We start from the raw sequence: 26516 nt of genomic DNA, 5'->3' as shown, positions 1-26516 counted from the left end.
ATGGTGGTATTAATAGTTCTCTCTGGAAAATGTAACTTGGTTTTTTTATTCACCTCCCCACCAAACTCCCACCCTCTGCCTTGCTACTTCTTGACCAAAACTTTTCAAAGAGCCAAGACCACTCTATCCTCTTTTGTGGAAATTCTAGACACCCCATCTTGGCCTTCTATCCAGTCTCAGACCTAAAGGGTGACTGGTTTGCCCAGAGGACAAAAAGGGATTCATTTATCTTATGGGAGCAGCTCCAAGTTCCTACCTGATCCCCAGAAACATTATCACTGGTCATGGTAATAATAACAACAGTAATTCATATTTTTGAGAGCTCTCAATGTGCTGGGCATTTGCTAATCACTTGGCATGAACTGTCTCATCTCCATTTTACATATGAAGAAACTGAGACTTAGGAAGACTCAGTGAGGTGCCCAAAAGGAGGTGCCAAGATAGGGACCTTAGTAGGGAACTAAGCTGGGTCTGTTAGACCGTTGTAGTTACAGGTCCAAGCTCTCTCTGCTCGCCGCACGACAGGCCAATAAATTGGAGACGTTGAGGTGAGGCATAACGACTTTATTCAGAAAGCCGGCAGACCGAGAAGATGGCAGACAAATGTCTCCGAAAAACCAACTTATCGGGTTCGGATGCCATTTTCTTTTATAGAACAGAGAGGGGAAGGAGGTGAGGAAGTAAAGTAAAAAGGACATAAGATTTGCAGCTGTTCCCTGGAATGGCCAGCCTCGGTGAGGGGACGTGTTAATTTCTTCTTTCTTGCAGCCATCCACAGGTGGACAGGGTCCGGATGTTTCCCTGAACAAAGGCACTCTGGTTTAACATTCAAGCAGAGGGGCAGGGTTCCCCAAGGCAGGCCATTTTGTATAGACAATATCCTTTTAATGAGCAAAAGCAGCTGAAAGCAAAGGTTAAAGTAAAAGAAACATCCAATCTGTAGTCAGATTTAGCTCTTCCCTGTTTCATTGTCAGAGCATGACCTTCACGAGGGCAGGGTCCATTTCCCACAGTCTCCCCTGTCGCCCAGCACAATTTTCAGTGTGGAAAGACACACTTTCAGTGTGGAATGAATGAATGGTGGCCTGACCTCTCCACTGTCCTGCTCTCTAGGACGCTTACCCACTTCCTGTCCCTGCTCCTTGTCTTGGGACAGTCACTATCTCCTGCCTCTGTAGTGCAGAAGTTGGCAGCTACAGCCCTGGGGGGAGTCTGGGACAGCTCAAAGCCCTGCTGGAGTAAGGGACTGACCAAAACAGGACAAGCTTCAGGCATTCACTCCCCCATCAATGCCCGTCCAACCCCACCACCCAGCCCAGCCTGTGGGATCCCACTGGAGGACTCTACCTCCTGCCAAGGCTGCTTCTCCCTGGAACTCCAAGGTGAAGCCTGACACACACACAGGCAGAGTGCCAATGGGAAGGAGGTGGCTGAGGGAGTCTGTGTGGCTCTCTGGCCCTGGGCTCATCTTTTTTCCTCTTAATGCCTTTGGCCCTTGCCCAGGGCACATTACCAGACTGAGAGCAAATACCCCCAGGGGGACATGAATTCACCCACCAAAATAATCAGATGCCCGAGAATTACAACTACTATACAAGAAAGACAATAAATCAAGCTGCATATGTCATCTAAAGCAGAATGATTGAAGTAGATGGACCAAGATTTTGAAGTAAAGCACGATAATTATGCCTAAAAAGATAAGGGAAGACATTTGTAAAATAACGCAAGGGCAAGAAGTCACAGGAGAGAACCAAGGCAAAAGATTAGCTATGAAAGATACACTCTTTAAAATAAAGGACACAGTAGATGGTATAAATATCAGGTTGGATACAAGTGAACTAACAACTAACTAGTAAAGAGGAAAATCAGATTGAGAACTGTCCCAGGATGCAGGAAAAGACAAAGAGAGAACAAATGAAAAAGAAAACCTAAGAGATGGAGGGTAGAAGTAGGTGTCCCTAAAGGAGAGAAAAAGAAAAATGGAGAATAGGGAAGAATTGAAATAATGGAGATTAAATGTTCCAGAATTAAAGGAAAATGAATGAACTCAGATTGAAAGGACTCATGGAGTAGCCAACAGTAGAAATAAAGAAAAATCCACACAAAGATATCATGGTAAAATCGAGACTATGACAGACAAAGAGGAAGGACAAAGAGAAATAGCATCCCTTACAAAGGGCCAAGAATCAGATTGACATTATACATCTCAATAACAGCCCTTGATCCAGGAAGTCAAAGAGTAATGTTATTATAAGAATTGAAAGAAAAGAACCCTTTCAATCCAAATTTTAAAGCCAGCCAAATTGTCATTCAAACATGAGGTCATACTAAAAATATTCTTAGGCAAATAAAGCCTTAGAAGGTGGAATACACAAAGACCCACATTGAAAATACTCATGAAGGAAATACCTAAATAATAAAAGAAACAAGTCCAGGACGTGCTGCAAGAGCTATGGGAAGTCAGGGTGTTTAAGTCAGGGGTCAGTGCAAGAAACAGAAGAAGAACTCAGCATTTTCGGTAGGAAGGGATTTTATGCACCTAATTCTTTTAAAATATTGGAAAGGCTGGAGGCTTCCAAAACAATACAGAACTGGCCAGACTGGAGAGCTATGGCACCTGCCATAATCAGGAAAGTGAAGGAATCACAAGGCTGCCTGGAGCTGTTGAATTTAAGGATACACAACCATGGCCATGTGATCCAGGGATCTGGAAGCTGGTATGCTGTAACTACCCAGATTCTGGAACTCAGAGTCTGGCTACAACACTTGCTCGTGTTTTTAACGGAGGACCAGCCTTGGGCCCAGGCACTTTGGGAGGTAACACTGTCCGGCTAGAGTTTAATGACATTGATCCGTTTCATCTATTTTATTTTGTTACTTTCTGTTGATGGCAAGTGACATTGGTTTTCCATTTTCAGAAATGATAGAACATTTCTGTTTAGAGCACACTTTTAAATGTTTTAAAGGAAAAGTGGGTCCCGGGATCTCACTGCAAAGCCATTGTGATTGGTGCAGACGATTATTATAAGTAGTCAGAGGTGGAAGAGGTGACCTAGGGAGGAGGGGACAGTTGGGTCTCATGACAGAGGAAGGTTTAGATTGGTGTAGCACTGGGAAGAGAGCACTGGACCAAAGACCAGTGTGCTGATTATCTATCCCTGTGTAACCAGCTACTCCAAGACTTAGTGCCTTGATGCTGTCTGTCGCGTGGTTTCGGTCAGATCTTCACATCTGAAGGCTCAGCTGGCCTGGGCGCCCACAGTGGCTCACTCACGTGGCTGCCTAGTGACACTTGGCTGTCAGTTGGGAGCACAGCTGGGGCTGTCAGCTAGCACCTCTACCTGTGGCCTCTGCACGTGCCTTGGGCTCCTCACAGCATGTCAGCTGGGTTCCAAGAAGGAGGTTTCCAGGAGCAAGCATTCTGAGAGGCAGGAAGCAGAAGCTGCCACTGAAGGGCTATACCTGGAACTTCCAGTGTCACTTCTACCGTATTCTAGTGGTCCCAGCAGTCATAGGGCCCACCTAGATTCAAAGGAGTGGAGAAATAGACTCCACCTCTTCAGCGGGGAGCAGTAAGATGGGAAATACTGTGCAGCTAGCTTCCCAGTGCTGGGAAGCATGGGTGAGTTTAGGAGACAGGAAGTCACTCATTCCCTGCCTAGGGCCGGGGAGAAAAGGAGGAGACAGGTGCTGGTGGATAAAACTGGAAAAGTTTCATGGAACACCTTAGTTGATGAGACGAAGAATTAGGGCTTTATTCTGTAGCCAGCCAGAAGCGATTGATGGTATTGGAATGAAGGAGAGACACCGTTCAGAAAGCCAAGGTCTCAGCAATTCTTTCTGCAACAAGTGGGTCCCCAGGGAAGAAGGCTGGTAGCTTCTGTTCCTTTACAGTAGAATATCCCAGCAGCACGATGGAGTGAAAAAACACACTGCCCCCAATCCACTAAGCATTTGTTAGACAGTTATCGTATGCCAGGTGCATGACCAGGCCAGGCATTGTGGAAGTAAGTCTACAATTCATAAACCACTGGACTATCCTGCAAATTGCAGTATTTCTACATTCATTCTATAGCTTCTAGATCTCCTCTTGGACTCCTCATGGACCCAAAATCTTTTGCTAGGACAAGTGTCCTGGGTTTTGACTAAAAAATTATGGTGCAGGTCCAAGTCCAAGCCCCATAAGCACCCAGAAGAGGGTGTGGCTTGCCCCTGGAGTCTGCATGGAGCTGAGCGAGGGCCTCTGATGGCCATCAGCAGAGCTCAGGCAGCCAGAGCCCAGAGAGTTCAGTGTATGTTCAAAGCCAACCCATCCTAGGGCATCTGCGAAAGCCCATCTCTTCCACGCAGCCTCTCTGTGTGCATGAATTCACTCCCCATGGAGCTCCTAGAATAGAAGGGAAGACAGACCTGTCTACTAATTACAACACTTTCATATGATAAATGCTGTAAGCAAAGTACCTATGAGATGCTGCGACGTCTCAGAAGACATCGACCTACTTGAGATTGGCGGGGTTGCTTTGGGCAGGTCTTGGAGAAGGAAAGCAGCATTTATTAGTGCCCACTATGCATCAAGCACTCACTTTTCTAGAGGCTTGACATGCATTGCTAAATGACTTATGCACGCAAAACCCTCACACGTTTATGCGATAAGGCTAAGTAATTGGCACTTATTAACAATTGTTATCTCATTTGATTGTTGCAACCAGGAAAAAGACAGGAATCACCAAGCCCAGTTTACAAATGAGGAAACAGGCCCAGAGAGGTTAAGTCACAGGCCCAAGGCCACTCAGGCCGGATTTCAAGCCCGTGTCTGACTCCAAACCCCACACCTCTGTTCGCTCCACCATACCACCATTTCGAGGGAAGGGGAGGACTTCCCGGGAGAGGAACAAATCCTGTTGGGGGGACGTGGGGGACTCAGTAGTCCCAAAGAGCCAGGGTTCGTAGTGTGTGGGTTCCAAGATGGGATGGGGGAGAAGGCAGGAGAGAGGGCTTTGAATGCCAGGCCAGGGTACAGGGAGAAGGCTGGATTCTCTCCCCAGGGAAGGTCCCACCACTCCCTAGCTCACACTGTAATCTCTCCTCCCAGGTCACTCGTCGCCTGACGTCCACGTCCTTCAAGTCAGGGCTAGGCCTGGAACACGGGCTCCTGACTGCCAGCCCAAAGCTCCTCACCCAGCTTCCTCCTTGTCACAGCCTCCCTTTCAGGCTGTGGTGTTTGCTCAGAACCCAAGCCCGGGGCAGAGAGCAGAGAAATATTTACTTATGTCACCGCCAACCCTGCCTCCTGGCGGCCCCAAGGGCTACCTCACAGAGAAGTTCAGTTATATAACCCCGAGTTGACACAGCAAGAAGGAGAAGGAAATAAATTATAATTATTCTTTTTCCTCAGTCTTGGACACACTTTGGATAGCTTGACATTTGCTTCTCTGCTTCCTCGTCTTATTGACCTGTGGTCTCCAGGGACCTTAGTGGTTCTCGATCAGCTGTTGATTTTAGCCTTGATTCTGGTGAGGCTGGGGATTTGGGGAGGTCATCCTAGAGGCCGGGGAAGGGAGAGAAATGAAATATCAAAGGGCTGCTTTATGCCAAACTCTGCTGGGGCTTTGTATGCATAATGTCATTTTACTCAAGCAGGAGCCCAATGAAAGAGGTCCCGTTTATTACCTCCCTTTTGCAGAAAAGGAATGGAGGCACAGAGAGGTTAAGTAACTTCCCAAAGGACACTCAGCAGAGCCAGGTCAGAAGCTCTGAGGCTCCTAGTTTTCAAACATCTCACATGGAATCTGTGACGTAGGGATCCTGGAGAGAGCAGAGCATGCTAGCATCTCCCTGTGGAGGAAGTTCCTCCATAGCTTAATCCCAAAACATCCCTCACATCTCATCTCCTCTCTGGCCTTCCCTGGACACTCAGCTTGACCGTGCTGGGACCCTCACTGTCCCACCCGCCTCACCAATCTCACACTTTCCTTCCTGAAAGTGTTCATCCTCACCCCCGCCTCCCAGTCTTCACACCCAATGTTCTTCCCAGCTAGAATGTCACTCCTCCCTTCTCCACCTGACAAAATCCCAGCAAAATAATAATAATAATAATGCACCTTCATAGAGCAGAAGCTGTGAAGTGGAGTGGTTAAAAGAATGAACTCTGAGTGTTCTGCATGGTTCCAACTAGTTTCATCACTTTTGCTGGCTGTGTGACCTCAGGCAAGTTAGTTAACCTTTCTGGACTTCAGTTTCTTCACCTGTAAGATGGAGCTAATGATACCCAGCTTACTTATAAGAAAGAGATAAAATTATGGGATGAAATGAGTTATAAAAATAAAAATGATACAAATAAAAACTTACTTGTAAAGTTTTTAGAAAAGTGCTTGGCACCTAGTAAGAGCTCATCAAATGCTTATTCTTATCATCAAGGCTTCAAATGTGGAGCAGACTCTGAAGTCAGATTCCTGGAGTTCACATCCCATCCCAGTTGGTGACCGTAGACAAGTTAGTTAACCTCTCTGGGCCTCAGTGTCCTCTATAAAAAATTTAAACTGTAATGTGCTTTCCACTTAGGGTGGATGAGACAATCAAATAGACATAAAGCACTCAGAGGGCTTTGCACTTAGAGACAGGTAAATATAATCTACTATTATATTACTGGGATTCAGACCCAAATCACTGACCCCAGAGCACAATGGTTTAATGACCATCTGGTGCCACTCAAATTTTGCCTCTCCAGGCAGCACGCCCTCTTCCCCGGCCCCCTGCTCAGCACCCTCTCCCACTCCGGGCTCCATAGCACTCACGGCCTGTCTTGTCTCTTAATGTCATGTCTGCATTACCAGCGGCCACATGTGGTGGGAAAGCACAAGACCCATGACCTGTGCTTGGTCCTTGTTCGATGAGGCAGTTCAGTCAGCTGCTATTAACCCCCCACTGCTCATTCACTTAGCGGGGGTTGATTTCATTTGACAACTATGTGTTCATACCTGAAATGTGCCAAGCAGTATTTGAGGAACTAGGGATTCAAAGGGTGAATAAAAACTGACACATCCCCTACACTCATGGGGCTCAGAGTCTGATACGGGACACAACCATTCATCAAATGGAAGGTGCTAACTACAACCAGTGGTGACAGAGGGACACAGGGCTGTGAGAGTGCACAGCATGGGAATTTGAAGTGATGCTTGGGTTAAAGTATCAGAAGTGTCAATAAATGAGGAAAGAGTGCTCTGGCATATGCAAAGGCCCTGTGGCAGCGATGGGACAGAGTGACAGAGGGCAGAGGTCAGACAGGGAGGAGACTGGAGGGGTCTGAAGGATCCAGATCCTGTACAGGGGATTTGCTGACCATCATAAGTTCTAGTTTGAAGTAGTCTTGAGGTTTTTGAAGATTGCTGCAGCTGCTGTGGAGAAGGGTTGCAGTGGCCCAGAGCAGAGGCAGCCTTGGCCTGTTAGGAAGCTATTGCAGCATCCAGGTGAGAGAAGACAGAAGCCTGGACCTGAACAGGGATGGGGAGGATGAGAGAGGTTAGTAAGAAAATGTATAAGAAATGAAGGTAAATCTGAAACGCCTTGATGAGGGGGGTGGAGAACTGGTGACAGGTGGTGACTTTAGGTTTCTGGCCTCAGAGACTATGTGAGTGGCAGTGACATTTCCTGCAATGGGGAACCCTGGAAGAGACCAGATTCTGTGACATGCTGGGGCATGACAAAGCCCAAGACACTGCCTGGGCCCTCAAGAGGGGGAAAGCAGACATATAATAACAACGACGATGGTGATAACAGTAGCTAATTGAGTGCAGGATTTGAACTGAGCAGTCTGGCTCCAGAGCCTCTGTTGTAACACCCTCTACTCTACAGCCATCATGCCATCATCTTTATTTTCTAAGTGCCTACTAGGTGCCAAGAACTGTGCTAGGCCCTGGGATGTCAGCTCTGAACAAGAAAGACAGTAGCCCTGCCTGGCCGAGCTCCCTGCTGGCTCAGACGTACCAGCCCACGGAGGCAAATGCCAGCTGGCATGCTGACCTACCGGCGGCCTCCCGCACTGCTCTCACAGAGCTTAGGATCTGGGGGTTGGATGGGTCACAAACAAGACAGTTTCAGCTGGTGGTTATTCTGTGAAGAAGGTTAAAGAGGGTGAGACAATTCCTGGGGTTGTAGGGAAAGGGATAATCTTAGAGTGGTGACATTTAAACTGACACAATAGTAAAATTGCATAATCACACAGTTAATAGTTAAGAACCCCAGCAGGGAGTGGGGGTGGGAGTGAACAAACTGTATGAGGTAGATTTTTTTTTTTTTAAAGTGTTAGAATTTTTTTTTTTTAAATAAATGTATTTATTTATTTATTTATTTATGGCTGTGTTGGGTCTTCGCTTCTGTGGGCTTCGCTTTAGAGGGCTTTCTCTAGTTGCGGCAAGCGGGGGCCACTCTTCACCGCGGTGCGCGGGCCTCTCACTATCGCGGCCTCTCTTGTTGCGGAGCACAGGCTCCAGACGTGCAGGCTCAGTAATTGTGGCTCACGGGCCTAGTCGTTCCGCGGCATGTGGGATCTTCCCAGACCAGGGCTCGAACCCATGTTCCCTGCATTGGCAGGCAGATTCCAAACCACTGCGCCACCAGGGAAGCCCGATTTTTTTTTTTTTAATTGAAACATTTGACATAAGTGCTTGAAGTGTTTGACGGTTTGGGTTTTGAAGTATAAATAGGAGTTCACCAGGCCGACTGGGTTAGGAAGTTGTTCTAGAGAGAAGCATGAATATGAGCAGAGGCAGGTAATGCTATGCGATGTGTGTGTGTAGAACACAAGTTCTTTGGTATCTCTAAAGTATAGTTCCTAAGCTCCATGTGGGCTCAGGCCTATATTGTTTCCTTTTTGTCTCCAGTGTTTAGCACGTAGCTTATGATTAATGAATTTTTACTGAATGAATAAATGCATGAAGAAATGAAAAAATGAATGAGCTAGTGTTGATAGGAGAGGCAGCAAAGAGAGAAGGACATAGTATAAATCGGTGTTGTTCAATATAAATGAGCCACATTTGTAATTTTCAATGTTCTAGTAGCCACGTTAAAAAAGTAAAAAGAAACATTACATTTTGATAATATATTTTATTTAACCTTGTATATCCCAATATTATCAAACATCTAATCAATATTTAAAAACTACTGCGATATTTCACACTCTTTCATTTTGTGCTACGTCTCTGAGTTCCCGCAGGTATGTTACACATACAACACATCTCAATTCAGACCAGCCACATTTCAAGGACTCCATAGCCACATGTGGCTACCATATTGGCGAGCACAGGTCTAAATGCTGCTGGGCGGTAAAAAGCCTGCCGAGGGGTTTGGACTTCATTCGCCTTAGCTGGTGAGAGGCCACTGAAGGCCTCTGTGCAGAGGTCAGCACGGTCAGATTTGTTGCTAGAAAGCTCTCTGGGGTAGCCGCGCAGCCGATGGGCTTTGAGACAGAGAGTCCCTTTCCATCCTCTCCACTCTGGCATGGAAAGGTCACACTCAGGGCATACTCCACTCCCCCTGGCTGTGGTGTGACTGGTGTGGAGACGGGCGCCCTGTCCCCAGCTAAGAATCTCCCTCCTTTGGCGAACGTCAGAGCCCGAGGTCCCCAGCCCGCAAGCAGCCACATTCTCCTCTGCGAATCTGAGCTTCTCTTTCCCGAGGCAGTCAGTGCTCCCTGAACAGCGCGGCATCTGCTGTGGTTTGTAGCTAAACAGACATGGCTCTGGGCAGTTCGGAGAGAAAATGAAGTGCCTATTAACGTTTTGCAGTAGCCCCGCCTGGCCAAGCACCTTGCCGGCTCAAGACACACTGGCCCGTGGAGGCAAATGCTGGCACGCTGGCCCCCGCCCTTGCCCCTGCACAGCCCACCACCCCCCGGGGTACCCAGGTGCCCCTGGCGCGCTCAGTCCCTGACACACCCACTCCCTTCCCCACAATGCTCTCCTGCTCACTTTCATATTTCCTTGGACCCCAGACTCACACTTGCCCTGCATGTTCTGCACACCCTCAAAGCCTGCTTCATGTTCCCTCTGACTCTTCAAGGAGGCCGGGGTGGGTGCTGGGAGGCCCCTGGTTTGGGAAGCAGCAGACTGGGTCCCAAGCCTGCTCTGGTAGCTCTGTGACTTTGGGTGAGTTACTCGGCCTCTCTGAGCCTCAGTTTCCTTGGGTGTAAAGCGGAATGGGTGTGACGAGGGGTAAATGAGATTATGAACGTGAAGCCCCAAGCACAGTGCTAGACACAGAGGAGGTCCCAAAAGGGAGTGGTGGTGACCGTGAGTGGTAAGTGCCCATCGCCCCCCACCCCAGTTCCTTGAGAGCCAGGCCGGCTTACACACCCAGGGCCCCTGGATTCTCCCTGCCTCCACACCTGCCATGCTGCTGGGGCCTGTCATCCTCGCGTGACAGGGCTCGGACTGCATTGACACTGGAAGATTTGGCAAAACTGGAGGACCGTGGGCTCAGCTCTGGGGTGGGAAGCATCAGTGATCCACGGGAGATTCTTCAGAGACGGCACTGGGGGCTCTGCCCAGGACAGGTCAGCACTGAGAAGACCCTGATCCAACATCAGGCCGACTTCTGCGCCGGGCACAGCAGACACAAGGCCCACAAGACTTTCAAGGGCCCCCAAAATGTTTTAATTTCTTTTAAAATCGGGGGAGGGGGGGAAATCCCATTTTAGGGCAGAAGAAAATGTTTCCATTTTTTTCTCACATCAGAAAAAATAAACTGTTTAGAGCCCATGAAACTTTATTACGGTGAAAGCAGCCCTGCGGCCACACTGCGGCCCTGACCAATTCTTCATTCATTCAAATGCATTTTTTGGGCAGGGTACGTCGCATCTGTTCTTTTTTGTTCCTTATGATCTTGTCTGGCTGCACACACATCTTTTTTCCCCTGAGATGGGGAAGATGAGGCTCATGGAAGGTAAATAAATTGCCTATAACTTAGAGGTGACAGAGGTGGGATTTGAACCCAGGTCCACCTGAGTCCAAACTCGTTTCTTCCCTAGACCACGCTGTTTGCAAGTTCATCATCTGATTTGATTTGCAGCATAAGGGCAGGATAATCAGCTTTTTTTTTTTCCTCACTGCGCGGCTTATGGGATTTTAGTTCCCTGACCAGGGATTGAACCCGCGCCCTCGGCAGTGAAAGCGCGGAGTCCTTACCACTGGACCACCAGGGAATTCCCAGCCCCATTTTAAAGCTGAGGAAACTGAGGCCTGGAGGAGAAGGGAGCATCTTGCTCATGAGTCCCTTCCTCCTAGTCAGTGAGGGTGGGGAACCAGCCCCTCCTTCTGAACCCTCCCTACTGCCCCTGCCCTGTCCAAAGCCCTTCCTGTGCCCCCCACGCGCTGTCCCCTCCCCGTGGCCACGCCCCGTGCGGCCACCCTGCACACGTGTCTCCCCTGCCCTTCTTCCCACCTTCCTCCTTTTGTCCGGTTTCCCAGCCCTTAGAGGGGCTGCTCAGGTCTGCACGGCATCCACATCCCGCCTCCTAGCAAAGCTGGGGGCTGGCGCTGCCACCTGAGAGGGAGGGAGGAGAGAGAGAGCGAAGGTTTAGATGAAACCGTGGGTCTCCCAGACAAACGCCCCTCTGTATCTCGGGGCCTGTTGTGACTGGCTGCGGGCCAGCTCTCCCCGCGGGCAGCTTGAATGGCTGGGATTGTTCCCCTGCCTTCTGTCCTGTCTGCCGCCCAGCGCCTGCCGCCCAGCGCCTGCCAGGCCCCAGCTCGGGCAGGAAAGGGGAGGGCTGTTCCTTCTGGAATGGAAGGTGTAGGAGGCAGGCGAGCCTTGGGGAGGGTGAGGGGCCACGTCCTGAACCAAACTGGGAGGCGGGAGAGTCACACGACGGAAGGAGCGTGAGAGAGAGGTCACCGGTCCCCGCCGTGCACTTTGCAAGAGAGCAAACTGAAGTCCAGACAGAACAAGTGACTTGCCCAAGGTCACACAGCAAGCAAGTAACAGAGGTAAGACTCGAACCCTGGGCTCCTAACTTCCAGCCCAGGGTTCTTGCCGCCCCCTACATCAGGCCTCCCTGTCAGGGTTTTGGTGGTGACCCTGCTGAACAGGTGATGTAATGAGCTCCATAGCCCGGGACTCTGAGACTCAAAGAAAGAACGTCACGTGATAAGCTTACACAGAACTAGGTTCCCTCGAATTCTGTAGTAAAGTGCAGATGCTCCAGACAGAGTTTACATCCTTAACTCATTCATTACAAAGACCTTGAGGTTAACCAAGCCCTTGGAAAAGGCGGAGGGAGAGGCAGAGAATCAAAGCGAGGCCCCTGAAAGGTCAGCGTTAGGGGTAAACTCAGATGATTGGATTTTGTAGGACGGCATTTGCCTGGGTTCTTTAAAAATAATAATAATAATAAGGAGTTAACCAGGGGCACTGGGGGTCAGGGCACCTGGTTCCGAGGAGACTTGGTTTTTTCCCTGCACTCCCACCCCCCATTTCTTTTCTTCCAGAGGTTCACAGTGGCATGTCCATGGTGTATACAACTCAGGTACATCTCTATGTTCTTGCTTTCATAGGTGGCAACGAGAAGTAACTCAGAAACCTCAGCTGGTGTGTTTTAGAAACTTAGTGCAGTTACCAAGCGGGGTGGTTGAGGGCAAAGCTGAGGGGGAAACGCAGGGCCCGGTGGCACCTCATCGTGCTCACGGACCAGAGTCCCTTCGGGTTGTCTTCGGTTCTTGCTATTGTTATTACTGATCTTGTCTTGAATGAATCAGAAAGGAGTTCTGGAAAACGTACGAAATGAACTACCAATGAACCTTCCTGTCTGTGTGCCCTGGGCATCCCTGCCGGCCCTCAGCTTCCCCGTTTGTAAGGAGAGGGCGGTGGACTCAGCAGTTTTCAGACGACTTCCACCAAATCTTCTGATCACAGGAGTTGCCTCCTAGGGCCATCGCAGAGGGTGTAGGGACCAGTGAAAGAGAAATTGTGGGGGGAGGAGTAGAAGGGAGCAGTTTGGCTCCTTAAACCTTTTGGAGGAGCTGAATTTTCCATCATAAGTTCATCCCCCAAACTCTCCAATGGAAGAGTAGATCTCCTTTCACTCTGGACAAACACATAGAAAGTCTACCGGTTTCACTTTTTCCTGGCTGGCAGAATCCCCCTGCACCTCCCTCCTCCCCCTAGTTGGACTGGCTACCCCCAGGCTGCTGTGGGGCACCGCCCTGGGCACTCCTCGATCGCTGGGTCCCTTGAGCTTCTCATGTTCATTCGCTCCTCCACGTTAGTGGGGCACGTCCTCCAGGAGCATCCCAGGAAAAGGTGCATGGGGTGGGGTGGATTTTTTTGTGAAGCTTCCTATGTCCCAAAATGTTGTTCTTCTACCCTTACACTCGATATTTAGTTTGGCTTCTGTCCGCCTCTAGGCTGGAGATTATTTTCCCTCAGAATTTTGGAGAGTTATCTCAGACTTCCCTGCTGCTGCTGTCAAATCCACTGCTGTTCTGGTTTCATCTGAGTGTTAATCCTTTTATTGGTATTTGACCTTTTTTTGTTGTTGTTATTTATAGATGTGTGTGGGATATTCTCTTTAGGCCCTGTGTTCTGAAAGGTCATGATGATGAGTCCCACTGTGGGTCTTTTTTATTCATTTTTCTGGGGACTCCGTGAGTCTTCTCATTCTGAAAATTCATGTCCTTCATTTCCAGGAAATTTCCAGGTATTCTTTGATAATTTCCTCCCCTTGATTTTTTCTGCTTAATCACTTCTGGAATTCTTATCATTAGAATGTTGGACCTCCTGGAGTAATTTGTTTTTGCCCCTTTTCTCTCCCAATCTTTTTTTGTTCCACTTTATGAGACATTTCTTCAACTATCTTCCAATGCTTCTATTGAATTTTTAAATTTCTTTTGTCATATTTTAAATATCCTAGCACTCTTTCTTGTTCTTGGAATATTCTTTTCTTATAGCATTCTGTTCTTGTTTTATTGATGTAGTATCTCATCTCTCTGAGGATGTTGAAGTTTTCTTCTGCCCTTTGAAGGGCCCTTCTGCCCTTCTGTCTCTATGTGCTTTAAATGCCTCCCTCTGTTCATTTGTTTGCTGTCTGTTCATCGTGTTTGAGGCTTGTACCCTCAGAGGTCTGTTGACCCTTAGCTATCTGTTCCTATTTAAGAGTAAGCCACTAGAAAGCTCATTGAATAAAAAAAGTTCAGGGGAAGCTCTGAGTGTGGGGGCCAGCTCATCAGCTAGTGGCCTCCCCATCGGCTGGTCATTTCATTGGAGGATCGTGTAACATCAATCAGTATCTGTCAGTCTGTTCTCTTTAGCTGGTCAGTCTCCCAAGAGCCTCTAATTTCCTGCCTGGAGGTTAAGCCCCGTGGCCCAGGGGGTTAAAGGGGCTAGATGAGCCCCACAATGCAAGACTTTACCTCAACGCCATTTTTCAGCCAGAGATTAACCATCACCTTCCTTTTCCTTAAGTCTCAAAGTCAAACGTGCCTATGAATCACCCGGGAATCTGGCTAAATAAAAGGCATATTCTCATTCAGCAGGTCTGAATGGAGCCTGAGATTCTGCCTTCCGAACAGGGTCGGAGGGTTGCCAGCGCTGCTGCTCCCAGGACCGCACTTTGGATGGCCAGGGTCTACAGCCACGCCGTCCAGTGGAACCTTACGCAGTGGTGGACACGTTCTAGACCCACACTGACCAATACAGGAGCCGCGAGCCCCAGTGGATGTTAGCACTTGAAATGTGGCTAGTGCGACTGAGGCCCTGAGCTTTTAATTTTATTTAATTTTCCTTAATTTCATTTAAATTTAGATGGCCAGAGGTTTGAGCCTCGGCCTTTGCCAGGCTGCTAAGTCACACTCAGCCATGAGCTTTTCCAGCTTTCAAACCTTGACTGGCCTCTCTCCAATGTGGTTGTCGTCTCTCCTTTCTCTTTGGCCTTACGGATCCATACGTCTGAATTCCTTTACTGTCGTCCATGGGGGGGTTTCAGAAGGAAGCAGAGATGAAGGCTTGTGTTCTGTCTGCTCTGTTGGACCAGAATTCCCTCCTGCATTTTTAAAAAGACAAAGATAGATCCCACAGTTTGTTTCTCCCAGGATGAAGCAAACCAGAGTTTGTCCTTCTTACCTGTCATCTTCCTCTGGGCCCAGAGAAACCATCTCTGAGTCACTGCAGAGCCTGAGAGCTGCTGGAAGAGGCAGAAGGCTCTGCCTGTCTGGGGAGAGGGAGAGCCCGGCTCACCCACTCGGTGTGGTTTCTCTATTCTGTAAAGGGAGGGGTGGGCTCATGGAGGGGCCAGGCAGCCAAAGGACATCCTTGCAAACCAGAGCTGGGCAGGGAGTGGACTTATAAAACTAAAGACATTCTAAGCCCTTGGCAGGGAGGAGATTTGTCTGTTCAGGCAGGACAGGGCAGGGGAGGCAGGAGTGGATTAAGTACAAACCTTGGGGTCTGACAGATTAGAGTCTGAATCCTATATGCTAGCTCCCTCAGCAGGGAGGAGATTTGGACAGGAAAAATTGAGAATGGTCACCATTTAATTGTGCGAATAAATCCCACCGATGGGACCGAATCCTGGCAGGCAGGGGCTGGAGTAGGGTGGTCCTTCAGGACAGGATGAACCGCAGATGTATTCGTAGTTAGTTTGGAAGTAGGTGCTGAGACATGTGAAATCAGCTCGTGCAGCAGGGATGGAATCAGGCCTGCCGGGTTGCCTCCTGAGCCCACGCCCACACACCCCTTCCTAGCTGGCCCAGTGTCTTCAGGACCCCTTCTCTGCTCCTCTCACAGCACCAGCACCTCTCACGTACTACCTCCTGATGTGTGCTCATGACCACCACTCCCTGGATGTGTCTGATCAACCTCCGCATTCCCCACAGCACCTGGCCTGTGGGATGTGTCTGAACAGACACAGGCAGGGCAGGGGAAGCAGGTGTGGTTTGAATACAAACCTTGGGGTCCAACAGAGAAGAGTCTGAATCCTATATATGAGGCAGAGTAGTGGCCCCCTCAAAGATAGCCACATCCTAATCCCCCAAACCTGTGCCTATGTTACCTTGCATGGCGAAAGGGACTTTGCAGATGTGATTAAGTTAAGGATTTTGAGATGGGGGATTATCCTGGGTTACCTGGGTGGGTCCAGTGTAATCACAAGGGTCCTTATAGGAGGGAGGCTGGAGAATCAGAGAGAGAGAAAGAGATGTGAGGTTGGGAGCAGAGGTCAGAGAGAGAGATAAGAAGATGCTACACTGGGGACTTCCCTGGTGGTCCAGTGGTAAAGAATCCGCCTTCCAATGCAGGGGACGCAGTTTCGATCCCTGGTGGGGGAGCTAAGATCCCACATGCCGTGGGGCAACTAAGCCCGCGCGCCACTACTACTGAGCTCACGCGCCTCAACGAGAGAGCCCACGTGCCGCAAACTACAGGGCCCACGTGCCCTGGAGCCCACGCGCCACAGCTAGAGAGAAGCCCGTGCGCCTCAACAAAGATCCTGTGTGCCACAACTAAGATCCGATGCAGCCAAAAAAATAATAAAAGAAAAAAAAAATAATAATAATTAAAAAAAAAAAAGAAGAAGATGCTACACTGTTAGCGTGAAGAGGGAGGTAGGGGCCACAGGCCAGGGAATGCGGGTGGCCCACAGAAGGTAGAAAAGGCAAGGAGACAGAGTCTTCTCTAGAGCCTTGAATGGAGCATGGCCCTCCCAATGTTTTGAGTTTAGCCCAGTGAGTCTGATTTTTAGGCTTTGGACCTCTAAACTATAAGAAAATAAATTTGTGTTATTTTAAGCTGTAATTTGTTACAGCAGCCATAGGAAACGAATGCATCCTAGCTCTGCCATACATTAGCACTGGGACCTTGGATGAGTTACTTAACCTTTCTGAGCCTCACGCCTTTTTTATCTGGAAAATAGAGAAAAGGTATGTGAGAAAATATGTATGAAGTACTTAGCATGGTAACTGACACATAGTAAGCATTTGCTAAATGGTAGCTGCTGTGTTTGTGGGCATCATAATTGCCATCATCCTTGCTGTTATTGGTTGCCTACCCACACATGTAAGTACAGGCTGGACATTTTCCTCTTTGTCTAGACCTTTATGGAGAGAAAGGATAGGAAGCTGTTATGAGACAGGCCCATAACTCAACTCCAGTAGTTCTCAACCAGGGGCAACTTTGCCTCCCAGAAGACGTTTGGAAATGTCTGGAGACATTTTTGGTTTTCGTAAGTGGGGGATGCCACTGGCATCTGGTGGGTAGAGGCCAAGGATGCTGCTAAACATCCTGCAATGTACAAGATACCTCCACAACAAAGAACTATCTGGCCCAAATGTAAACAGTGCCAAGCTTGAGAAACCCGTCCATTCTCTGAGGTTTTGTGGTAACTCTTGGGCTCAAAATAACAACATGTAGTAAAAATAGTGAGCAGGGTCCTGCTGCAGCAGGGCTGCTGACCCTCGGAGTGCCCCCAGGAAAATTGCTTACCTCCTGGAAGACTTGGCAGCCACCACAGTTTGGACGTAGATCTGAATTTGAGAGTCAGCGTCTCCACTCATTTGCTGTAAGACTTTGGGCAAGTCAGTTAACCTCTCTGAGCCTCCATTTCTTATCAGCAAAGTGGAGATAAAAGACCCGCCTTGTCGTATTGATTAAGTGAGAAAACATATGAACGCACAGCGTCTGAGTCTTCATTAGCGTCCCCTTAAATGTTAGTTTCCTTTCCTTCCTGATCAGAATGTCGGGGTGGAATTATTTTCCTCTGAAATATTCACTTAGGGGCATAAACTCTTTAACCTTGTGCCTATTTCCCTTGGGGACAGTGGGACACCTGGAGATTTATGTAGGAACTCAGGTGTAGTTTGAGGACTCCGTGGCTGGGCCCTTGGCTTGAGCCCAAAAACTGAGGGGCAAATGGAAGGCACAGGTCACGTTCCAGCTCTCGGTCAGTCTCAACCAGGGTACCCACTGGTCTCTTCCTCCCACTGACTCCTGGCACGGCCTGTGCCACCCTATTGGCACTAGGTGTAAATCTGCCTTGTGACAAGTTTCATCTGGGATTTCTATTTATAACTCTTCGTCCATGAAACTTATCAGACTTTCAGGTCTTGGGCTGGAAGCTCCTTGAGGCACCTTTCTTTACAATGTGGGCCACAAAAATAAGAAACAAAGGATGTTCAAGCCAGAAATTGACAGATGGGTAAATAAGACTTTGTAGATGTGGTGGGCCTGGAACCCAAACTTCCAGAGCCACAGGCCACTGCCTTTTCCATAGGACTTCAATCTGATGTTGATCAGCCACCTCTCTGATCAGGCTGGACCAGGCGTGAGGGGGGATGAGCCCCACTAAATATTGATGGAAGGAAAGATTCTTTTTTAATTTTTTTTTTTTTTTTTTAATTTTTGACTGCGTTGGGTCTTGGTTGCTGCGCGTGGGCTTTCTCTAGTTGCGGCGGGCGGGGGCTACTCTTCGTTGCGGTGCGCGGGCTTCTCATTGCGGGGGCTTCTCTTGTTGCGGAGCACGGGCTCTAGGCACGCGAGCTTCAGTAGTTGTGGCACGCGGGCTCAGTAGTTGTGGCTTGCAGGCTCTAGAGCACAGGCTCAGTAGTTGGTGGTGCACGGGCTCAGCTGCTCCGCGGCATGTGGGATTTTCCCCGGACCAGGGCTCGAACCTGTGTCCCCTGCATTGGCAGGCGGATTCCCAACCACTGCACCACCAGGAAAGTCTCAGGAAAGATTCTTAAAGGAAATAATTCCGTTTCTCATCCTCTTTGTCTGAGCTCTAGATACATGATCCCCATGGCCCATCTTTGAATCGTCTCAGAGCTGTGTACATGGTGGGTGCTGGTTGAATGAATGACAGGGAAAATGGACAGAACAAGTGGGAGGATGAATGCGTGCACAGTGGGTGGGTGGGTGCATGAGTGGATGGGAGGATGGAAAAGTAGATGGATGAATGGAACAAGAAATGGGCTTCCTAATTTCTGGGAACCAACCACAAGGAACATGTATTCAGTATGTAATTGTGTCTGGCCCCAAGTTCAAGATAGCATTATGCCAACTCAGACCCCACCTTTGGAAGCTGTGACACACAATGGGACAGAGCCAAGCACAGGCAGGGCAGATGGAGTGGGGGGAGATGATGTGGAACCCAACAGGAATGGAGGGTATAGGAGGGGCCAGCTAGGATTCAGGCAGACTGGGGTTACTATGTACTCAACAGAGCATTTGGAGGTTCCTAAGTGTCCCGTGTGCAATGCTGCTGCCATGTCAAAACCCCTCTGTGGAGTTCTTCTCGGTTTGTTCTAGTCTCACCTGCCTTCCAGCCTGAACTGTACACACTGTCTCCCAATATCCCCCAAGTAGGTAGCTACAAAGAAAGATGAGCTTTTGGAAGACACTGGTTCTTGAGGTAAGCTATGAATGACTGGTCCATGCAATAGAACCACAAGTTGGAAAGGCCCTTAGAGATCATCTCCAAACTGGGCCATTTTACAGGTGGGAAAACCAAGGTCCAGGGAGGGGAGATGACTTTCCAAAGTTGTATGGCAAAGAGTAACAAAGGGGACCCAGGTGTCCTGATTCTCACCCCAAGTTATGAGTTCATTATTGCTCTTTTGCTGCACACCCAGCAGCCCCCGTGCCCTACCAGTCCCATTAGGATTTTTGCCTCCCTGGGGGTGGTTTCACTATTTCCTCTGTCTCTACCCTCAGTGGAAATGAAGGAGAAGTTCAAACCTCTGGAAGTTTTGAGGTATCCCTCCTCAAATCCCCTCCTTGGGACATCAGCCTTCATGGCCTGGCTCCTTGACCTCCCTGTTCATACTTGAGCTTGAGCAAACCCAGCAAACACTTGGCCAGGTGGAGAACTGGGGGCTCCAAGAAGAGCAGGGAGAACACAGACTGGGGACAGGGAGGAAAGGAGAAGAGGGGCTGGGACGGACATTCACCCATCACCCACCATCCAGCAGGCACCGTGCTGGACAGTTATAACATCTCATTTATTCTCGTAACCCCACGAGATAGGGAGTGTTATTCCTGCTTTATAAATGAGAACACTGAAGCCTAGAGAAGTGGCTTGGCTTGTAGAGCTGGTCAGCAGGGAGCCCAAGATTAAACCCCAGGGCTCCCTGACCCCAAAGCCCTTGAGAGTTCCTAGACAACATGCTCTGTCACAGTCCGTCAAGAGTTCTCAGGAGCCACCCAGCAGGAGCTGGAGTTTCTCTCCTGAGGGCCCAATCAACAAGGTCAAGGCTAACAGGGATCAATGCAAAGTCCTGCCCTTAAGTTCAAAAAGACAGCTGCACAAGAGTGTAATGGAGTTCTGGTTACTGGACCGCAGCTCATCATAATACTGTCACCATGCATAATGCGGCTGTTATTGCCTTCTAGTTCCATAGCACTTTGAGTGTAGAAAGCCCTTGCACTTACCGATCTTAGGGCTTTGACCGTAAACAAGCACAAGAATAAGTCAGAAAAAGGTTTGCGGGTGTCCCAACAGGGTATGGGTGGAACAGTGTACTGTGGCTGCCTGGAAAGCTAATGAGCTATTTGTCTGCATTAATGCAGTGCAATATCAATAGGTTTTGTGTGCAGCCACTGTGCTAAATATATCATGTTTTATCTCATTTAATTCTCACACAACCCTATGAAGTTTGTAATTCCTGTTTTACAGATCAGAAAACTAAGAAGTGAAGAAAGTTGATGGAGGTCACACAGCTAGTAAATAGTAGAATTCAGGCTCAGGTCTGATAAAAGAAAAATGTCATTCTGGAGAGTTCAGACCCCCTCTGGAGTCACGTATCCAGTTTGGGGTGTTATATTTAAGGAAGACATTGACATACAGAGAAACAAGGAGCCCATCCATGAGGGAGACTATCACCCTAAAGATTGTTTGAAGGAGCTGAGAATATTTATCCCGGAGAAGAAAATCACCAGAGAACATACAGTTGCTGTTTTCAAGGGCAGAAAGCTCCTCTACTTAGAAACAGGTTGGGTTCACGGGACATTTGCCAACGATTTGTTGGTTAAGTCCAAAAGGACATACTATAGCCAACTGCTATTGCCACCTACTGGTGGGAGGTAAAATTGATGTGCTGATTTCAGCTACTGTAACTGTTCCATTCATAGAACTTTAACTTTTCATACATAGAAGGGCTTTTAAGCATGATCATTGTCATGTGTAAGAAGTAGCAGATTACCTTTGTGGGAAGAGAATTAGGACCAACGGGTTAAAATCACAAGGGGAGAGTTTTTGGTTCCAAAATGAAAGTTAATTTTCTGATAATGAAAACATAATTATCAAGGGACTGCTTGGGAGTAGTGAGGTTCTTGTCTGTGGAAGAAACCAAGTCATGCTGAATCTCCCAGCTCTCAGGTGAATGGGAGAAATCGATCCCAATGTTTTGGTGGGTCTCAGGCATTCATGGCTTACGTATTCTGAGCTATAGTTGGACGTTTGGGTAGGGGTCTGCCAGGGTTGATAGCATCTGCGTTGTCTTATCCAGGGAGGAGTTTTTAGGCTAGGCCAGAGGAAAAGAGGGTACCACAGGGGCAGAGCAGAAGGGGGAAATATTTTGGACAGGTGGGGTCTGGCAACATTTATCCTCCAGTTATGGCCCTTACACTTGACCAAGGAACAGTCAGAGAGGGGTGGTTCAGTGAGGTTCATGACCCTCCATCGCTTCCCAAACTGACCTCCCACACGGGGCCATTTGTAAACAAAGGAAAAAGTTTCCTATAGATTCTGCAAATGAGATTAAGGCTCTGCTGGAGACAGAGGTTCAGAGTATAGGCAAGGTCAGGGACCAGTCAGGTAGGACCAATCTGGGTCAGGGTTAGATCAAGGGCTCTGGCTCTCTCCGCCACAGCCTGTGAGGTTTTTCTCATCAAAGCCCTACATTGATTTGGGCCCCAGATTCACTGGGAGGCAGTCCAGTGAGAGTTTATGGAGAAGGGGCTGTGAAATCAGACAGACCCTAGCTTGAATCCTAGCATGGCTACATATTAGCCTTGTGAGCTTAGATTGATTTCTTCTCTGATCTGAGTCTCAGTTTCCTCATCTGTAGAGTGGGCACAGTGACTGCACCCTCCTAACCAGAAAGGTATGAGGATTAAATGAGACCTCCCATATAAATCACTGAGTGCAGTGCCTGGGGCACATAGTATATTATTATTATTATTATTAATTATTAAATTAACCTCTGTCAGTAAAAACTAGCTTTGCCCTCCCTGTGTGCTCCCCCATTTTCTGTGGCCATGGATCCCGGTCATGGGCACATCTGATACTGAAATCCCCTGCTGGATCTCACTTGGTTAACAAGAATTGCAGGGGCCCCACACATGAAAACACCCACATCTTTGGCCATCAATGCTCCACCACCCTCCCTCCCACCTTCTCTGATGTGGCAGGAACAGAGACGTAATTTAGAGCCCTCGGTCCTTAGATGGAGCAAGATATGCTCTGGGATTACTGACTGTTCTCTCAGAAAGAAGAGTAGCTGGGCCCATCCGAAAAGGAGTCACACCTGGAACTTGGCACCCAGGAGGTCACCCTGAAGGACCTGCAGAGGAGCCTGTGTCCTGGTGGCCTTAGGCGGCTCCATTACTGGTCAGTATGTGTCTGTGAGTGCATGTGTGCGGGTTCCTGTAGTGACTGTTCATTTCCCCCCTCCCCACTGATGTGTACCAGGGGCAGGTGGTGTAGAGGGAAGGATACAGTCTTTGAAGTTTGCAGAGCCAAGTTCATACGCCAAGCCTGCAGCCTCCAGGCTGTATGAGCATGGAAAGTCTCAGGGTCCTCATTTGAAACAAGGGGAGAGGAAAACCTACTTTACATGGCATTTGCTAATTAAATCAGAGGATGGATAAAAAATATCTGGCACAAGGTCTTGGCACGTGGCAGACACTCGGATGGTGGCTTCCGTCATCTTTGTGCATGTTGGTTTAATGGGGGATGTGTCCATGGTAGGGTTTAGTTTATCTAGTGATTATGCCATGTCTCTCTCCTTAAATGACCTGTGACCAATGGCCACCTATTTGCCTCTTCTTTCTGTTTTTGTTTTTATTTTTGTTTTTTTCTCTTTTTTGTGTTTAAAAGGAATTGTGAGAAAGCGTTACTGGTGAGTGTTCTCAGCTTGATATTGGTGGGAATAGAAGCAGAGGGTCTGGGCAAATGCATATTAAAACTCTTTATGTGCTGAGATGGGGAGTGTGTATATGTGTGTGTTGAGGGAGGGGTTCAGGCACCTCTCCTTAGGAGTAGGAGTAGGGGTGGGGGGGCTGGGGAAGACTTTTATTCCATGTTTTCAAATTGGTCCATACCTATTTTTTTTTTAATAAATTTATTTATTTACTTTTGGCCGCATTGGGTCTTCGTTGCTGCGTGTGGGCTTTTCTCTAGTTGTGGCGAGCGGGGGCTACTCTTCGTTGCGGTTCGCAGGCTTCTCATTGCGGTGGCTTCTCTTGTTGCGGAGTGCGGGCTCTAAGCGTGTGGGCTTCAGTAGTTGTGGCGCGTGGGCTCAGTAGTTGTGGCACACGGGCTTAGTTGCTCCACGGCATGTGGGATCTTCCCAAACCAGGGCTCGAACCCGTGTCCCCTGCATTGACAGGCGGATTCTTAACCACTGAGCCACCAGGGAAGCCTGGTCCATACCTATTTTTATAGAAAGAATTTTTTTTTCCTGTTTTGAGATCCTGTCTCTAATTAGTTCAGCAAGTATTCACTAATACCCAGTAAAGTCCTGAGGGCTATCTACCATTTATTGAGCACTTAAAAGCACTTTCCATACTTAACCTTGAACCCTCAGTTCCCTTGGGAAAAGCTACCTCATTTTACAAACAGCAGCCCCAGCTGGGAGAGGTTCAGCCCCTCACTCAAGTCCTTCCACTGGCAAAGGTGAGGAGAGCCAGACAGGAGTGAAGAGAACCAGAAACAGTCTCTACCTCAAGGACCTGACAATGAACGTGGAAAGTTGACTGCCAGACACAGCAACTGAGGCACAAGCTGTGGTGGTGCTTCTTTGCAGGGCACTGCTATGGGAGGATGGAGGGTAGCATCGCTAATTCTGACTGGCGGGAAGTCTTCCTGAAGGTGACTGGGCTGAGTCTGGAAGGTTCTGTTCCTTTTGGAGGGGGAGCGGGCAATGGAGCGTGGCCAGCAACCCAGGTCTGTATAAGGTAGTCGGGAGACAGGAAGCCCAGCCAGGCTGAAAGGTTGAAAGGTTGGCTGGCGTGGGGACATCAGAGTCACAGACACGTCCTTCCGGAAGCCTGAGTTGTGAACGTCCTGAGGATCGGGTGTTTGGGAGGAGGGGACGGACAAAGCTGGGGGTGCAGCAGTAGTTTAGGCAGGATCTCAAGGCTTAAAGGAGGGCAGAGAAAGTAAAGGCAGAGCCTATCCTGTGGATCAACAGGGCCTGGCCACACAGGGTCATTCTGAGGCTGAGGCCCTTGTTGGGAGGGTTGGCAGGGGAACAGGTCATAGCCACCAGAGCCCCCAGCCTGGCTGCAGATGACCTGACCCCACTGGAGGGGTGCTGACCCCTGTTTCCATCATGAGCTGGCAGAGTTGGGGGACCTGGGAGGCCAAAGCCTGGGGCCGCAGCCCAGAGACAGCAAAGACCAGGAACGATGGGGGAGAATGGAGTGGCCCGTTGTCCCAGCAATTTGGCAGAGTTTGGTGGGAGGAGCCAAGAGGCTGAAATGGAGGGTGGAAACAGCCAGTGAAGGGCTTTCACTGCCAGATATAGAAGTGTGGGTACTGGGGAGATGATTGTTTTTTGAGCCCGAGAATGCTATGGTCAAACCTACTGTCTCTCTCACTCTCACCAGAATGTGAGCTTCCGGAGGCAAGGAGTTTGCCTTTGGGCCAAGCTCCATGTCTTCGTAGCTGTGTGACTTTGGTCGATTCACTCAACCACGCTGAGCCTGAGTTTCTCAGCAGCAAAATGTGATGATTGAGAGGATTAAGTGAGCTGACAGATGTCATTTGTGAAGGCACCTACGACAGCCTTGTGCATGGGAGATGCTCTCTTCCCATTGAGGGTTTTGCACAACCACACCTGTGTTCTCTCTCCTCCACCCCCATCCCCAAACCACACCCATCCTTCAAGGCCCATTCAAATTGATCTCCTCCTTGAAATCATTCTTCACAACCCAATGGCTCATGTCACTGACTGCTTAATAATCAAGTAACCATAATTTTTTCATTTGCTTTTATTCTTTCCTCCTTAGATTGTAAAGCTTTTGAAAGCAGGAACACAATTTCAAGCACGGTTGTGGGGTAGCCAAAGTCCCACTAGCATGGGAAGTAGACGCCCAGGGTTCAGTTCTTCTAGGTAAACTTGGGGCTCCACATGGCACTGGGGGCTTCAGTTTCGTCAGTCAAATGGCAACAATAACCTCCCTCACAGTTTCCAGAAGATCAATTTAGACATTCTGTGTGAAACATAGTTAGGAGGAGTTGAATAAATATTGTTGAATGAATTGAAACTGCTTTGAAAAATGAAGTTCTTTACGAATGTCAGACCTTATTTTTAATTCCCCATAGTGTATAGTAAAAGGCCTTATCTTTAATTGCTGCTAAGAGAAACTGCATGCTTAAATATTTTCTCCTGTCATCCAGATGAAGACCAAAAGAGGCATCATATAGGAGTTATAAAGATTACTCTGGTTTTAAATGATATTTCATCTTCCTTCTCAGCAGGTCGAGATGACCACAGCTACCCCTTTGGGGAGTACCACATTCTTCTCATTGAACATGACCACCAGAGGAGAAGACTTTCTGTACAAGAGTAAGGTCAACTTAGCTTGGCGGCCAGGGGAGCGAGGGCGGGACAGGTGTTGTGGTGAGCTCCTGGTGTCGAGGTCAAGAACGTGGGCCCTGGAGACAAACTCCCTGGGTCTCGGTCTCAGTAATATACCACTTGCCAACTACATGACCCTGAGCACATGACTTCACTGCTCTGGGCTTGATTTCCTCATCTATAAGATGGGAATATTAACAAAGCTGCCACATAGGTAGGTGTGAAAGCTAGAAGGGATAATCCATGTAAAAAACTTAGAATAGCCTCTGTGCGTATGAAACATACTAAGTACCTAATGAGTATTATTATTATTATTACTATTACTATTATCTTCATTAGGGAATTTTGGGGCTTAGAAGGCAATGGAAATTTGTATCTCTTGTAAGATGGCCCTACACGAGTCACCTTAAAATGCAGCTACTTTCGTACTAGTTTTGCAAAGCAAAAACATCCCGTCAATTTACCAAGGAGTAAATGAATGTAGGTAGGAAGAGTTAGTCCTGGGGAGACATTTGCCAAGAACAAGGGGTCCCTAGAAGGAAAAATTTGAGGACCATTCTTCAGAAAACCAACTGACTGTATTAGGGGAAGTTTGGGTCCATTTCAGTCATCTCAGGTGACTTGGTACATACCTCCATGAATGGAACAGGCCTCCCGACACACGTGGAGCAGTGATGAACAGTGATAGACAGCTCCAGGCCGGGGTACTGGCAGGAAGCTGGGTTAATGGCA

At 48.4% G+C, this 26516-nt stretch overlaps 1 protein-coding gene across 3 annotated transcripts in view; it reads left to right on the top strand.

Moving 5' to 3' along the window:
- NCMAP (non-compact myelin associated protein) overlaps window positions 1–26516 on the top strand; it is a 40196-nt gene that overhangs the window by 5330 nt on the left and 8350 nt on the right. For 2 of the 3 annotated variants that reach the window (XM_061186984.1, XM_061186985.1), the window contains one exon: window positions 25682–25772. In XM_061186984.1, the coding sequence (XP_061042967.1) occupies window positions 25691–25772 (82 nt within the window). In that variant the 5' untranslated portion in view covers window positions 25682–25690. Of the gene's footprint in view, window positions 1–25657; window positions 25773–26516 lie in introns of those variants that run through there. The other variant, XM_061186983.1, reaches the window with a different exon arrangement.

This window comes from Eubalaena glacialis, chromosome 3 (assembly GCF_028564815.1).
Source record: "Eubalaena glacialis isolate mEubGla1 chromosome 3, mEubGla1.1.hap2.+ XY, whole genome shotgun sequence".
NCBI lineage: Eukaryota > Metazoa > Chordata > Mammalia > Artiodactyla > Balaenidae > Eubalaena > Eubalaena glacialis.
The sequence above is the reverse complement of the archived record's forward strand: the minus strand, read 5'-3'. Positions and strand labels throughout refer to the sequence as shown.